This window comes from Osmerus mordax, chromosome 21, assembly GCF_038355195.1.
Source record: "Osmerus mordax isolate fOsmMor3 chromosome 21, fOsmMor3.pri, whole genome shotgun sequence".
Classification (NCBI taxonomy): Eukaryota; Metazoa; Chordata; class Actinopteri; order Osmeriformes; family Osmeridae; genus Osmerus; species Osmerus mordax.
Genome location: NC_090070.1, coordinates 6,784,481 through 6,800,820, shown reverse-complemented (window position 1 = coordinate 6,800,820; position 16,340 = coordinate 6,784,481). Strand labels below are relative to the sequence as shown.

The 16,340-nt window shown below is 44.1% G+C and overlaps 1 protein-coding gene across 1 annotated transcript; it reads right to left on the bottom strand.

Annotated features, from left to right (window-relative positions):
• Positions 1–995: 995 nt before the first annotated feature.
• LOC136965495 (hemagglutinin/amebocyte aggregation factor-like) lies at positions 996–2,591 on the bottom strand. Its single transcript, XM_067259667.1, has 5 exons — positions 2,532–2,591; positions 2,259–2,337; positions 1,712–1,900; positions 1,326–1,478; positions 996–1,136 (listed from the first exon to the last, which is right to left on the bottom strand). Exons 1-5 carry the CDS (start codon positions 2,587–2,589, stop codon positions 1,091–1,093), a joined length of 525 nt encoding a protein of 174 aa, XP_067115768.1. The 5' UTR covers positions 2,590–2,591; the 3' UTR covers positions 996–1,090.
• Between the last annotated feature and the right edge of the window lie 13,749 nt (positions 2,592–16,340).

Genomic DNA, 16,340 nt, shown 5'->3' with positions numbered 1-16,340 from the left:
TTTTTGATTTAAGTAAGGGGAGTGCCGAACATGTTCTGTCGCCGTTTGACTTCCTACAGCTGTGTAGATGTTTTTGTAGTGTCTCGCGTAGGCTACAGCGTTTAAGTGAGCAACACTGGTTTGAAACCACAGGTAATGATAATTTCACCCACAAATCGTTTACTTGTAATGTAATGTCATAATAAATCCTACAACGAAAATGTATTTATGAGGAATGTTTATTTTAACGATTGAAAACAGATGCATCATAGACCACTGTAGTATGTGTTGCCCGGGCAACAGAGGCTAATGTCATGATGCCAATACTTCAGTGAAATAGTAGACTACTGTTTCCGAAAGTAGATGTACTTCCTTAATAAAATCAGCTTATATTGTACATTACACGTCACAATTGTGTGTCATATCAGAAAGTAAAATTAGTAAATAGTTATCACACTGGCCTCTTTGCTTGTGGCGTTTCTGAAGCTGCCTTGCAGTAAAGCTATAGTTAGCCTAGCTATCCCCCAAGTTAACAGATGTGAAACGAATGTTCTGCTACAGGTAGTCACGAGTGTTTTCGTGACGTTAGTGACGTTATTGACTGATCCTTAGGGGGGCGAAAATAAATTATAAATAAATAAATATATATGTGAGAGAACAAAGATTGTGCCCTTGCCGAAGGCAAAGCACACCCAAAAACACTCTTTGACCCTTTGTTGGCCTCTGGTGGCCAACAAAGGGTCACAACCCTGACAGGCTGAATTCAGAGTTCAGAAACAGGAATGAACAACTGTCTAAAAATCTTTTGTGATTAAGTGCATGAAAATAATAAAAAGGTCAAATTAAACTCTTTAAATTTACAACAGAAGGGAAGCAAACAATAGATGTTTTAGTAATTATTGTCTGAGATAACCATTTGCAGTCCATTACAGTACTGTATAGAGTTTATGTCTTACCAGAAACCAAGCACAATCAATCATTTAAACGTTAGTGCAGTGAAATGAAACACAATAATGTAATGCAAGTATCTTTAATCATGAATTTCTTTCAAGGTTATCTAGAGACAACAATGGATAAAATAATCTGATTGTTGGAAGAATCAGTTATAGATTCAGCATGACCTTCTGGTACAGTATTGGTATTTCCAGCGACGATCTCTGAAAGTACACAAGACAAACAGACATTTTGTTCCTGTTAGTTTTGTAGTCAATTCATCTTTTGCTGAAGCTTGTTTAATCCAAAAGCAAGATGTAGATACACACACACACACACACACACAGAGAGAGAGAGAAAATACTTGGAATCTGTGACATTAGCATACAGTATCAATGAATAATCATACTCACTCATGCTTGTTTTCATGGTAGCTTTCAACTCCAATCAGGTAGGTATTTGATGGGACATCAAATGCGAAGGCCTCATCAAACGAGTTTACGTAGTTTGTCCACTGGCAGGTATCAATACAGAAGTTGCTGGCTCCACAGCAGGTGAACTTCCATCTGTAAAATGGTGGAAATTAGGTTTGAATTCTGATATATTTTTTGTATTGACCTTGCAATTCACATTATAGTAGGGTTGTTCAACAAAAACGGAAGATTTTGCACCATTTAATCCCCAAATGTCTCTAAATGTCACCATCATTGTAAAGCACTAGTTATTTTGTTTGATTGGACAGTCATTTCTTGAAGATTAGTATTTATTTCATGTGATTAGTGACTCATTTACATCTCACCTTCTGTCCTCATGCTTGTTCTCATGATAGCTGTGCATCCCTGTGATGACCTGAGAGGTTGGGCATTGGTAGCTCAAAGGTTTGTCAAAGCCATTTACGTAGGAAGATGTAAAGCAGTTAGTTGCTGAGTCAAACGTGGCTTTGCACCTAAAGTCCCACACACGATCTTCATGTTTGTTGTGATGCTCACTAAAATTGGATAAATACATTACAATGCACAAATTAATAGTTGAATTTATACGAAAACAAACATTTATGCAGGTTGAAGGTCTTATTGTTGCCCAACCAATTTTGTCCAGAATGCAATTGCAATAACCTAAATCCAAAATACAGAGCTAAACTACAGTTTAATTTCTCAAAATGGAAAATTGTAAATCTGAATCAACAGCAACTCTGTAATATGCAACAGCTTGCTAGGGTTTGAGAAAGGGTTAGGGTTAACTTAGCACTGCAGCAGTAAAAAGCACACTTTGATTTGGAAATCTGTGCTTGTGAGTCAGAATTCAGGTTTTGCAGAATATTGGTTGTACGGAATGTAAGGAATCACCTCTCAATGTGAGAGATGGATTGTCCTGAAGGGCAATTAAAGAATAACGGCTCGTCATAGTTGTTCTGCCAGCGGAGGTCTGCAACACACAAACAATGGCACAAGAAAAACTTAATTGATCACTGTAGTAATCAGCACCTCCTTTAAAAAAAAAAAGATTTCTGACCACACACATTGCTTTTTGATTGACATATTAAGTCCACATTTTGAGTTACTCTGCTACACATATGCTCAGGCTTTAATCCTCGACCTCACACGTGACATAAAGCATACCTTTTCCGTTGACCAACACACCAGCAAGAAGCAGAATAAAGACGTTGGCTCTGTTCATGGCTTTTCAGAGGGTTTTGAGGAGAACAAACTCAATTAGCGAGGTTGGTGCTCCATTTATAGACAGACGCGATCTGTGTCCTTGCTGGACCTTAGGCCACGTACGTGTGAAATCTCAGTGTTTGAGCAGGTGCATTGCAGGTGTAATTCATATTATACTGAACTGAACAAACATGCAACAATTTCAACGATTTTACTGAGTTACAGTAAAATGGGTTAGCTTGGAAGGGCGTAGGCCTTCCACAATCAGAATGAGTTTTTCTCCACAAAAGGGCTTTATTACAGACAGAAATACTCAGTTTCATCAGCTGTCCGGGTGGCTGGTGTCAGGCTATCTGGCAGGTGAAGGATCCGGATGTGGAGATCCTGGGCTGGAGTGCTTACATGTGGTCTGCGGTTGTGAGGCCGGTTGGACATACTGCTAAATTCTCTAAAACGACATTGGAGGCAGCTTATGGTAGAGACATCAACATTCAATTCTCTGGCAACAGCTCTGGTGGACATTCCTGCAGTCAGCATTTCAAGGGGTGGCGGGGTGGCGCTTTGGACTAGTAACTGAAAGGTTGCCAGATTGAATCCCCGAGCTGACAAAATCTGTCGCTCTGCCCCTGATAAAGGCAGTTAACCCATTGTTTCTAGGCCCGTCATTGAAAATACAAATTTGTTCTTAACTGACTTGCCTAGTTAAATAAAAGAAAAATTGCACTCTCCCTCAAAGCTTGAGACATCTGTGGCATTGTGTTATATGACAAAACTGCTCATTTTAGAGTGGCCTTTATAGTGCCACACCTGTAAAGTGGATGGATTATCTTGGCAAAGGAGAAATGCTCACTAACATGGATGTAAACACTGTTTCAGAGAAATAAGCTTTTTATGCATATTGACATTTTCTGGGATCTGTTATATCAGCTCATGAAACACGAGACCAACACTTTACATGTTGCGTTTATATTTTTGTTCATGTGGGGGCTAAATTCTGAAGGTTTCAAGGAGGCACGGGTAGTCATTTTCTGAATCAAAGTACAAACTGGTTTAATCCATCTTAATGTACATGGTTTACAAATGAATGGAGAATCCACATGACAGCCCTGGCAGAGAGTGCACGACAGAGTGCTGGCATAAAAGGCACGGAGCAAAAGACAGGAGATCATTTTATACAGTCAAGATATCGCCCCCTCCCAATCCTGAGTAGACAGAGAAACATCCTGTTATGGCATGTCTGTTCCCCCCTCCAGTATTTGGTTACGTTATCGGTCAGTTCTGTTCAATGTCGCAGTGTTCCATCTCCTAATTCAGGCAGGGGTAGAGCTCACAAGTTTCTTATTGATCCCTTATCAATCATAAACAGGCCAGCAAGTGCCCTAGAGAGTTTGTTCTGTTTACTTTGTTATTGGTTGGCTGTTACAGTAGTTCCACAATTACACAAGACTGACAATATCTTTGAAAATGTTTGTCAGAAAATCTATTTATAATCAATAAACTACTTTCTGTACATTGGATTCACATTACATCTGTACAACAATACAACAATGCCTCATAGTAATCATTGACAAGTATGTGTGTACTCTGCAATGACTCTTAAGGGGAGATATTATCACAATAAATTACTAATTAGTTACACTGTAGACTCTATAACCTTTTCTTCCTTTCAAGCTGAATGTGTTCTCACATCCATCTCCCTCATCTCTTCCTTGTAATCTTTCTCACCTTCTATCATGTGGAATGATCAAAGGAATGTTTTTCCTTAAGCCCTCTTCCTAGGGAAAGAGATACCTAGTCAGTTGCTGAATGCATTCAACCGAAAAGCATACATCATACATTGACATGGCTGTTAAAGACACATAGGCTATTTAATTAAATTGTTAATAAGGCCAATTATGATGGCCATCCGTCCATGCGAAAAAGGGCCTATAAAGTTTTGATTCTGCTATCATAATTTTCCAGGGTTTGAGGGGTGACCTAGTGGTCACTGTGTTTCATGGCAGCGCTCAGCTGAAGTGCCTCTTCTGTCAGCAGCTTTTTCCTTCTCACCACCTGTTCCCTGTTGTGCGCTGATTACACCCCTTATAAATAGGCTACCCTCTGTTTTCCCTCTTTCTTTGCCGAAGAGTTTTGTGATGTATAAAGACCAGTTCCATATCCTGCGATACATTCTTTTGTTCCAGCCACGTTGAGCCGCTTCCCATACCCTTCCCTGGACGTATTGGACTGCCTTCCCGATCTCGGACCCTGCCTTTCTCGACTATGTTTTTTGGATCACCCATGAGTTACTGTCACACTAGTGACACGGTTAAAAGCAGGTGTTATCCTTGGGCCACAGTCACACAGCCGAGAGACAGATGCAGAAAATGGTTTTTAATGATATAATAAAGGATAAAATGTCCAAATACTAGGGATGGGAAAACGATGCCTTGTGAAGCTTTGGTGGTTTCTTCCGGATTGTGCCGAACCAAAGAGCCGAACTATTGGCGCATTGAAATTGGAGAGCACAGTGACATCTAGTGGTCAGCTAAAATCATAGCAGCCATCTCAACTGAATGAGATGTACCAGTAGTTTCTGACGGTACTTCGCCTGTTAATTATTCAATGTCTTCATTTTTGTAAGGCTACGTGGTGGTCTAATATTCGTGTTCATTCATTAAAACCATACATGTGTATTTGAGAACTGTGTAATTTTCATACAATAAATATGTTTTACTGTGATGTTCAACTAGTCTACACCACACTTTGTAATGTTCAGCAAACAGTAAGGCGGTAGAATGCTTAAGTGTATGGAAGTATTAAATGACCGCTGATACAGAGTAGTAGCCTACACGACCACTCTGCTTATATAGCTGTCTCTTTCCTTACATTTGTGATATGTATTGTGAATCAGGGGAATACTTGTGGGGACAGTGGGGATGTGCTTCTGCAATATGAAAAGGCAGTGTACCATAACGGGGTTCGGGGGAATGTGTTTGTGCAACAGTCTGATTTGAGAACATTTATAAGTTCTTATTCAGGAACAGGATTTGTTCGACTGTACTGGGTTTCAGGCGGCTTCTCCTCTGGCTCACAATTTCTCCAGCCTTGGAGAAGATCCTCTCACAAGGCACTGAGGATGCTGGTGTGCACAGAAACTGCATGGCCACTTTAAATAACTGAGGGTAAAGGGCCTTGCGTGTGACCCAGTAGTCCAGAGGGTCCTCCGTCCTGGCCACATTTGGGGGATAACATATCAAAATGTTCCCATACTCTTGATCGCTTTCTTCCTCCGGTAGCATCCATATCGTCTTCTACTTTCTGCTCTTCTGCTAATATAACCTACTTCTCTTCTGCTGATGAACTATACTATTCTGCTAATGTAACCTACTTCTCGTCTGCTAATGATAATTCTCTAATCGTCTTCTAATAATAACTATGTACTCTACTAATGACTGTTTGCGCTTCTGCCAATGTAGTGTTCGCCTCCTATTAAGACGACATGCACTGGTTTCTTTCCCTCTTTTAAGGTTTAGAAGTGCGCCACAACTTTGAACCAGTTCGTGACGTCTGAAGCATTGAACGTCATCAATCACGTGGCATCGTCATTTGACACAAGCTCCAAACCACTTTTTCGAAACTGTGCGTATTGGTTTTGCGACACAAGCATCGATGCGTCAGTGCCATATGTCCCATCCCTACCAAATACTAAAAACAATATCTCTGTCCTTTAAAACCATAAAATGTCTCGTAGCCTACGGCTGCTTTGGCATATGACCACTCCGGTCTAGGACCGCCGTCGGCTCCGCGCAGTACCGCTCTTTTCTTCCCTTGGACCACCGCTTGTAGTATGTAGAGCGAGCCTGCCTGGACGATAATAAGAATAATTGGCTACTCTGGTTGCGCACGGTGAAAGTAATTTTTCAGGAGAGATTCAGGTACTTCCCTTTGCTCAGTAGTCGAGCCGTGGTTGTGCCTCCAAAGTCTGAATGGGAGTAGCGGAATACCGGTCGTCGCTTCTCTGTGCTCTTGCATGTGTCCCCGTAGCATCCTCCTTCTGTTCAGTCCCCGCTCCTTTTTGAAGGAGTTCCTCTCATTGGCCAACCAATCAGTTGGGGGTCATTTAGCAGTGATGGGCTGCGTCCCTGTCAGCTGGGGAGTTCCCTCCCCCCGTCCTTGTTGTCAAACAGCACACACAATACCATGCAGACAATCACAGCAAACAATATGAAAATACCACAGCAACCAATATGAAAACACCACAGCAAACAATAGTCAAAACCAAACTAAAATAACAGACAAAATAGGCTGGCCAACTGACATCTGTGACACTTCCCCCACGTTTCTTTTGTTGTCGTCCCGACAGCAGGCCATATCTACTCTCCATACCTGTGGGGTTTCTGTCCTCTGCCTGGTCGTTGTGACCGTCTTAATACCTGTCCTTGCTCTGGCACTTCCTCCTGGACTAGGGGTAACCTTACTTCCTCTCCAACTACTGCATCAGGGACACCTGTTCTTGCATGAGGGGATACCACTCTAGGGGGCAAAAACAAAGGCATGAATAAAGGTCTACTTATTGTCCCATTTCCTTCGACCATACCTGGCCCTGCTGCTTCCTCAGATATAGCAGCTGGTTCTGAGGCAATTGTGCAGAGCATCAAGTTGTTACGATGGGTGGTTCTTTCTGGGCCCTGCTGTCCTTCTGGTTTGATCCGGTACACCGGTTGACCAGGTTGGATCTGTGCCACCACAACGAATGGTTTGGTCTGCCAACGTGGGGCCAGTTTGTCCTGATCGTGCCTACGAAAGTTACGAAGCAACACTCGCTCTCCTGGCAGAAGGGACATCCGTTTTGTTGTGCGGTCATACCTGTCTTTATCCCGTTGTTGTCGTTTCTTTGCGTGGTCTGCCACATGGTTGTAGGCTTGCAAAAGTATTTGATGGCGGTGGTGAACCCACCCCTCCAGATTGTGTCTCCTTTCCTGGTGCGGTGCTCCTGTCACCACTTCCACCGGTAACCTGGCGTGGCGGCCATGCAACACAAAGTGAGGGGTTAAACCTGTAGTACTGTGAATGGTGTTATTATAAGCTTGTAGTAGGGCCGGGAGATGATCCGGCCAGTGTGGTTTCCTGTCATCCTCTAAAGTTGCTAGAAGGGACAGTAATGTCTGGTTAAACCGTTCACATGCTCCATTACCCTGGCGGTGATAGGGGGTGGTACGAGTCTTCGTACAACCATACAAGGAGCAGAACTGGGCCATGAGCTGGGATTTGAAAGCTGGGCCACGGTCAGATAAGATTCTCTCTGGACATCCCCAGGTCTGAATAACTGTTCGCCACAAAGCCTGGACTGTGGTCCCCGCCGTTTGGTCCCTAGTTGGCACTGCCCATCCAAACCTTGAAAAAAAGGTCAGTCATGACTAGGATATAGGGATAACGATCGTTAGGTCTCCCAAGGGATAAGTAGTCAATGGCTATTGTTTCTAAGGGGTAGGAACTCACAATAGGCACCAGCGGTGCCCTTACCTCTGTCCTTGCCTTGCTGTAGGTACATTGTGGGCAGCGTGCTGCCCAGTTCTTGATGTCATCGCCTAGTCGCCAAGTCGGGCCAAAAGAAAGTTCTCCGCAGAGTCCGAATTGTGCTCATGTGTCCTGTAGCAGCATGGTACTTTTCCCACAAAGAAAAAGTGCAGGCGGGGGGCACCACAATCTGTGCCCGCCATTCTCCAGTGTGTCTTTCCTTAATGTTCCTACACAAGACCCCATCAGTTATTTGTAGCCTTACCCAGTGTCGCAACAGCCACTTTGCTAGTAGGGCGGCCATCCTCCTCTCCAATGCATCTGGTTTTGTGCCCTTTTTGAGCCAACCGCAGACTAGTTTCAAGGTCTGCTTGTTGGTGAGCCTCCCAGGTTTCATCCGGTTGGTCGGCTTGTGTCAAGGAGTCCACCATTTGAGCCTCGGTTACTCCCACCATCACTGGTCCTTCGCTCGGGTCTTCTCCAAATGGCAGCCTGGATAGAACATCTGCATTTTTGTTAGCCACACCCGGACGATACAGAACTGGAAATTTGCCAGCTGTCCAACCCATCTTTGTTCAACCGCTCCCAGTTGGGCCGAGTCGAGATGCACCAAGGGGTTGTTATCTGTGAAGCATGTAAAGTTTGCCCCCCAGAGGTAATCCTTAAACTTCTCAGTTACTGCCCATTTGAGCACAAAAAGTTCAAGCTTAAACGAGCTGTAGTTGTGATCATTTCTTTCGGTTACGTGTAGGCTCCTACTAGCAAAAGCGATCACCCTTTCCTTTCCATCCTGTACCTGTGACAGAACTGCACCTAAACCCCCCAGGCTGGCATCTGTATAGAGATTGAAAGGCTGATTAAAATCTGCAAAGGCCAGAATAGGGGCAGTAGTGAGGGCTTGTTTTAGTTGCTCAAAAGCAGACTGGCAGTCCGCTGATCAGATGATGGACTTTGTTTTCTTTCCCAATGTAGCGGTCCCAACTAAAAGTGCGTGCAGGGGGGCAGCCACTTTAGCAAATGCTGAAATAAACCTCCTGTAAAACCCCACTAACCCTAAGAATGATCTTACTTCCTTAACTGTGGATGGTGGAGGCCAATTCTGTACTGCTGAAATTTTGTCTGGGTCTGTTGATATCCCCTGTTCGCTAACAATGTGGCCTAGGTACTTGACCTTCCTTTGGAAGTAGCGTATCGTTCACCATTCCCCCTAAACATCTCTGCATAAGCCGCTGGAATGTTGCAGGTGCGTTGCAGAGACCAAAAGGCATCCTATCAAATTCATAGAGTCCCAGCGGTGTGGTAAATGCAGTGTTCTCTCTGTCCTTTGGGTCCATTTCTACCTGCCAGTACCCACTAGCCAAATCTAATGTTGAGTACCACTGAGACTGTTTAAGACAAGTGAGGGATTCCTCAATGCGAGGGAGGGGGTAGGCGTCCTTGTGGTTGCAGCATTAAGTTTTCTATAGTCCACACAAAACCGCCATGAACCATCTTTCTTTTTCACTAGCACGATGGGAGCTGCCCATGGGCTAGAACTCTCCCTGACTACTCCAGTGTCCAACATACTTTGTAAGAGGGTTCTCAGATCAGCAAAAAGACTTGGGGGTACAGGGCGGTACCTTTCTCTGCTAGGGGCAGCTGTTCCAGAGGGGATTTGGTGTAGCACTGCATCTGTCCGGCTAAAGTCCTCATCGTGAGCTGCAAACACTCTACTCCACCGTTGCAGGAGAGCGTCCATCTTTTGTTGTTGTTCAGCAGTCAGGTTCTCCCCTTGGAGGGAGTGCACTGGGATTCCAGTGGGCTCCACCCCCTGCACCGTTTGTACGTCCACTTCCACCGTTCCCGGGGATGAAGGTCGAAGCACTAGCTCCCTTTCACCTCTGACCTGCTGGGGGTCAATTTGGTAGACAGTAGCTAGGGGGCGCCTGGTGGGGACAGAGATGGGGTAAGGGTTAGTGTTCTGGATACGAATAGGAACCTTCCCATCTTTTACCCAAGCTAGGGTCCGAGCCACCTTCCACTCCGTTTCCTCTTCTGCCCCTTCTACTAAAACACAATATTGAGGTAACTTTGGTGAGGTGCATACCTGGGTCCACAGGATCATTTCGCTTCGTGCAGGTATCTCCACCACTTCTCTTCGTGTTAGTCTAGTGACCCCCACCTTACCATCTGCTGGTTCGTCACAGTAGGTCTTATTACATACCACAAAAGCTCTGTCCCATTCTTCACTGGCTTTAGCTGACACCGTAAGGCCAAAAGCAGTCCGTCCAGGATGGGTGCTTTGAAACACAGCTTTCCAGCATTCTGAAATTATGTTCATCCCTAGAATCCCCTTCTCTGCGCTTAGGCAGCCATCTTCAACGATGAACACCCCCTTCCCAGGTACAGACACCCCTCCTATGACAAAGTCCAACATTACATATCCTGTATAGGGTATTTTTAGCCCATTGGCTGCTTTAAGAGACAACCAATTCAGTCCCTCCGCTTCTTGTAAGTCGATATGGCTGAGCCATTTCTTAAAAAAGGACTCACTAAACAGTGTTACCTGGGAGCCTGTATCTAATATACGTGGAAGTTTTACACCCCCCACTTCTACCTCTACCCCTGGGCAAACTCCTACAAGATCAGGCCCTAAGATCCCACTCCTCTCAGCCCACTCCCCAGCCACTCGCCCTTCAGTAGCTGAGGATGTTAGTTTAAAGGAGCCCTACCCTGTTGGCCTTGAGGGCAGTAGCGTTGAACATGCCCAACTTGGTCACATATTCTACATATGGGTCGACCTTGATGATCCCACCTGAATGTTGCTGTGGGTTGAGGAGAACGGGGGTATCGGTCTGGCCGCGTAGGTCTGTGTCGAAAGTTCTGAGTTTCTCCAATTGGGCTAGAAGAAGGAGCAGGTGACATCTGCGTACGAATCTCTTCCACTAGGGTTTTGCTCAGAGTTGTCAGGTGATCTTGTATATCCGACCGCAACTCTAACCTTACAGTCTCTTTCCATTTCTCCAGGTCTTGTTTTGGGTCACTCTGCAAATTGGTGTTGTGATTGGGTACCAACACTCTAGAGGACACTGCTGACTCTCTCCTACGCACCTCAGCCTCAAGAGCCAGAGCTTCTGTACAGACAGCTGTATAAGCAAGTTCTGGTTGTCGTCTAAGAAGTCTGGATAACTCTTCCTCTACTGTTCCCGGTCTTAGGCCTAATACAAGCTGGTCTCGGACTGTCTTTTTATCTTGGGCCGACCCCATCGGTTCCAACTCCCGCCATCTGTTAAACAATTCTTGTAGACGTAGAATAAAATCAAATAAAAATCAAATGTATTTGTATAGCCCTTTTTACACGCAAGCATGTCACAGAGGGCTTCACATATGTCCATAGAACTGCCCCTCAACCAACCTAAACCCTCAAGGAAGACAAGGAAAAACTCCCAAAAAACTCTCAACAGGAGAAAAAAATGGAAGAAACCTTGGGAGGAGCAATTCAGAGAGGGATCCCCTCCTCCAGACACGGTTGGTGAGAGAGAGGAGCAGAACACAGGCTAAACATAGTCATACAATGTCGGTGGGTTTTTAAAACACCAAAATCCATTGTTCAACTTTATAGATGTAGGACAGGACCGGGAGACTCGCGACCAGGTCCAGCGTTGGCTGACCGACGACCAGGCAGGTGCTGACAACTCAAACCCCCCACACCACAAGGGATGTGTGTGGGGGGGGACAGAGAGAGGAGAGCCGGGATTAGAGAATGCCAGGAGCAGCTAACAGTTACAGTCATAATAGAATGAGATCCCCACCGGTCAAGTGTGGACTGGTGCAGCAATTTAACAGAGCAAAAAAGGGGAATTTGATGCAACCCCACACACCAAGACAGCGACAGCCCCCCCCATTGAGGCTTCGTCAACGTTTCACCTCAAATGGTCCAAAGTAATCCACACCGACTCTTGTGAAGAGTGGGTCATCCGGCAGTACTCGCTCTTGTGGGAGGTCAGCCATTAGTTGTTTTCCAACCTTTCCATGTAAGCGGCGACAGGTCACGGACCTTTCGGATAGCCGTGTTGGCACTCGGGATCCAAAACTTCTGACGCAATTCAGAGAGCATGTGATTGCGCCCTCCATGTCTTCATGGATCTGTTGGAGAACCATATTGGTTATGTGGAAGTCTCTTGACAAGATGACAGGCTGCTTGCTGCTCTCTGGCATAGCTGCACGACTCAGCCTTCCACCAACACGCAACAGGCCGTCTTGAAGTATGGGATTTAACTAATACAAGTGGCTGCTGCGTTTAACATTATGTCCTTTGAACAGAGAGGACATTTCTTCAGAGAATTTCTCCTTCTGACAGAATCGGACTATGTGAAGCTCTGCCTCATCAAGGTTTTCCACTGAAATATGTGCGTTTTTGATGCTTTCTTTGAGACTGTCCATCCGACTGTGGTTTGGCTGTTGACCACTGTCAATGCTGGCTTTCTCACAGGCTGCATTCAGCTCTTCACGCCTTTGACAGAGACTCCAAAGCATGGCTTTAAGCTTCAAGGACCATGCCACAGCTCGTTTCAACGTTATCCACGATGAGAAGTAGTTTATCAGTTTCTTGAATGGATTTACATGTTCTGTCACATTTATGGAGTTTACTTTAACTCTTTTGATCTCAGGATCATCTGAAGTGATTTCTGCATTGTTCAATGGAGTCTTTGGCCAGCACTCAACTGGACTGCAGAGGAATTCTGGGCCTGACACCCAACTTGTGTTCTTCAAGAATTCATCCACTCTTTGGCCTCTAGAGGCGTAGTCAGCCGGGTTCTTGTCAGTGCCAACATGTCTCCATTGTTCCACATCAGAGCATTTCAGGATAGCTGAAGTTCTGTTCGCCACAAACGTGCGGAAACGTGTCGTCTCATTTTGAAGATATCTCAGCACCACCGTACTGTCAGTCCAGAACATTGATTGTTCAAGATCTAGTTTGAGCTCTCTTCTCAGGACACCGTCCATTTTCACGGCTACTGTGGCAGCGGTCAACTCAAGACGGACATTTTGACACCGACGTTGTCTATGTAGTGCAAATATTCGACACCTGGGGGTCAGGTGGCTGAGCGGTGAGGGAATCGGGCTAGTAATCCGAAGGTTGCCAGTTCGATTCCCGGTCATGCAAACTGACGTTGTGTCCTTGGGCAAGGCACTTCACCCTACTTGCCTCGGGGGTATGTCCCCGTACTTGCTGTAAGTCGCTCTGGATAAGAGCGTCTGCTAAATGACTAATGGAAATGTAAATATTCAAGTTTAAATATACATGAGAGAGAACAATGGTTGTGCTCGCCGAAGGCTTGAGCACACCCAATAAATATATGTGAGATTACAATAGATTGTGCTCTTGCCAAAGGCAAGCACACCTAATAAATATATATGTGAGATAACATAGTGTGTGCCTTGCTAATGCAAGCACACCCAAAAAATAAATACATAAGATAACATAGTGTGTGCCTTGCTGATGTAAGCACACCCAACTATATATGTGAGATAAGTGTGCCTTTCTGACGCAAACTGTGGAGGAATGAAATCTATTCTGCTAATCTATGCTGCTCTTTCATGTTCTATGTCTCTGTTACATAAAAAAGACAATCAATACTTCAGATATACCAAAATGTGTAATTACAATGCTGAACATGTACTCCAGATATAATCAATGCTTCAGATAAAATAAGTGATGATAATGATGAACATATATTCCAAACGTATGATTGTGCACCAGCATGTGACTATGTCTGAGAGAAGCGGAGAAAGGGGTAATTCTCAAGAGAATGTATCTTTTCGTGAGAAGAGGAATGCAATAAGTCAGCATACGGACAGGGGGGGGCGAGAAGACCACACCATGGGACAAGGAGAGGGTACAATGGGCCTCACAACTCTTGAGTTAACACTGATAAAAGATACATTAGGTCACACAACTCTGTGGGTCTAGAGGAGGAGACAGAACCGGTTTTAGGCGGTGGAGGATGTATCCCTTTGCACCCGGTCAACATCATCTGACCTCTGGGTCTGCCCCCCCTCACCTGACAAACACCTTCCTCTCAGGAGGGGTACAAGACCTGTGTGCCCTGCACAGGTCAGGCAGAATTGGACTGGGCAGAACTCTTTCTCTGACTTCTGTCAAGACTATTCTCACGAGGGCCTTCGTTTACTCTATGAAGCGAGACTGGTAACATTGACTGGTATCGCCGATCTAGATCGAGACACCATGGTGTATTGTATTCAGTGTTTGATTTGTATCATTTCTTATCTTATTAAACTACAAAGAACTTGGTCTTGCATTTCACCTCATTCTTCTCCACCCAAATTTGAACCTCAACAAAGCACACCCAATAAAGAAATAAATATATATGTGAGGTAACGTAGTGTGCCTTGCTGACACAAGCACACCCAATTAAATCGCTTTTATGCAAAGAGTGTCAAGGCCACGGTCGTGCCCCCATTGTTTAGTTCTGTTTTTCCCTACCCTGTTGTTTCCTTGTGTTCTGTCTTATGGTCTTATTGATTGCTGTGTTCGTTTCTGTTCGCTCGTTAGTGTTATTGTGTCCACCTGTCCTTGTCTTGACCTTGTCATAATGTACTTGTCAGTACCCAGCCTTTTCCCAGTTTGAGAAGATTAAACCATTTGTTTCTTGAAATCCTGTCTGCCTCTCTCCCTTCGTTTGGGTCCTCCCCCCTGCACCGTGACAAAGAGTTCAAGTTCAAGTCTTTTATTGTCAGATGCACAGAACAACACAGGGTCAGACTGGGCACTGAAATTCTTAGGACTAGACAACGCAAAGCAACCGTCCTGGCATAACATATAAGTGTGGCCTGGTAAAAGTAAGACTGGACACAGTAATATCAAGATTATTTATATTTATTTGTGGGGGGGTTTTCCCTGACTGCACTCAGTGATAAAAGTATTAATCTTTAAGCTTTCTGATGTAATACTTCTTTCTTATACTGACTCTTATTCTGCAAACTTAGCCAAATGTATTAAAAGAATAAACAAACCGTACTCCAAATGAGCAACCTAGATATCAAACCTAAGCCTCATTACTTTGTCGGCAAGAATACACACCTGACTTGGTAGCTATTTCTTACTGTCATCTACCCGCTAGTGATGGGTCGTTCGCGAACGATCCGGCTCTAAGAGCCGGCTCTTGAAGGTGAACGTCGGGAGCTGGCTCGCATATCTGAAGAGCCGACTCTATTTTTAATAGATTAATACAGCCAATAAAAACAAAATGATTATGAAATAATGAATTTTAATTGTATTTAAAATAATTGACTAATTCAAAGAACAACAAAAAAATACTTGTAGACTTAAAGGCGCACACGATCATCCTCACATTCTGTTCCTGTCAATCCTGCATGAGGGAGGGCCGAGCCAACTCACACACAGTGAGAGAGTAGTCAAAACTCGGAGGAGAGCCATGACAAATCAATGCATTTTTAAAGATATGTGGTTACGGTCGAGTATGATTTCATTTCTTAATTTAATTCAAATTGTTTTCACACCTATCATAGTCAAATTCATAGTTAAAACATGTATTTTTTAAAGAGCCGTTCGGGAGCCAAAAGAGCCGGCTCTTTTTAGTGAGCTGAGCCATACGAGCATACGGCTCACGAAAAAGAGCCGGAATGCCCATCACTACTACCCGCGCTGACTTGTATGACGTGAAGCGCGATCTCAACACCCTCGCGAGCTAACAGTTAACTGCTCTTAAAGTGGCAGTGTAACCTCAACTAAAAGAAGCCACTATTCAAGTTACTAACTTCTATTAGAACAAACAATAGTATTTAAACAGTTCAAGAACAATCCCTACCCATAGCTCACCTGGCTACATAAGTACACAGAACATAGATTACATCTATGATAAGCTAAAATAAAATGATATACAATATTCAATACAGTATAATAAACCTACACGTAATACACATAATAACCTATACTAACCTTATAAACCTATGCTAACCTAAGACAAGTGAAGTACAATAGTGCAATATTGCTGATAGTGCAACCCGTAGCTGAAAGTGACAGTGTGTAAAGTGACTAGTGAGACTATCCGTCCACTGCAAACACGTATCATATTCTCATGTAGGTTAGTGCATGACATGTGCACCAGCAGATACTATTTTAAAAGAAATTCCTGCATTAAAATAATGTATCATGACAGTTTGTATGATTTGGTCATTTATTATCACACTAGCATTTAATTATCACGGCAAACAATTACACTGCACTAATCTGTAAATGTAAATGTA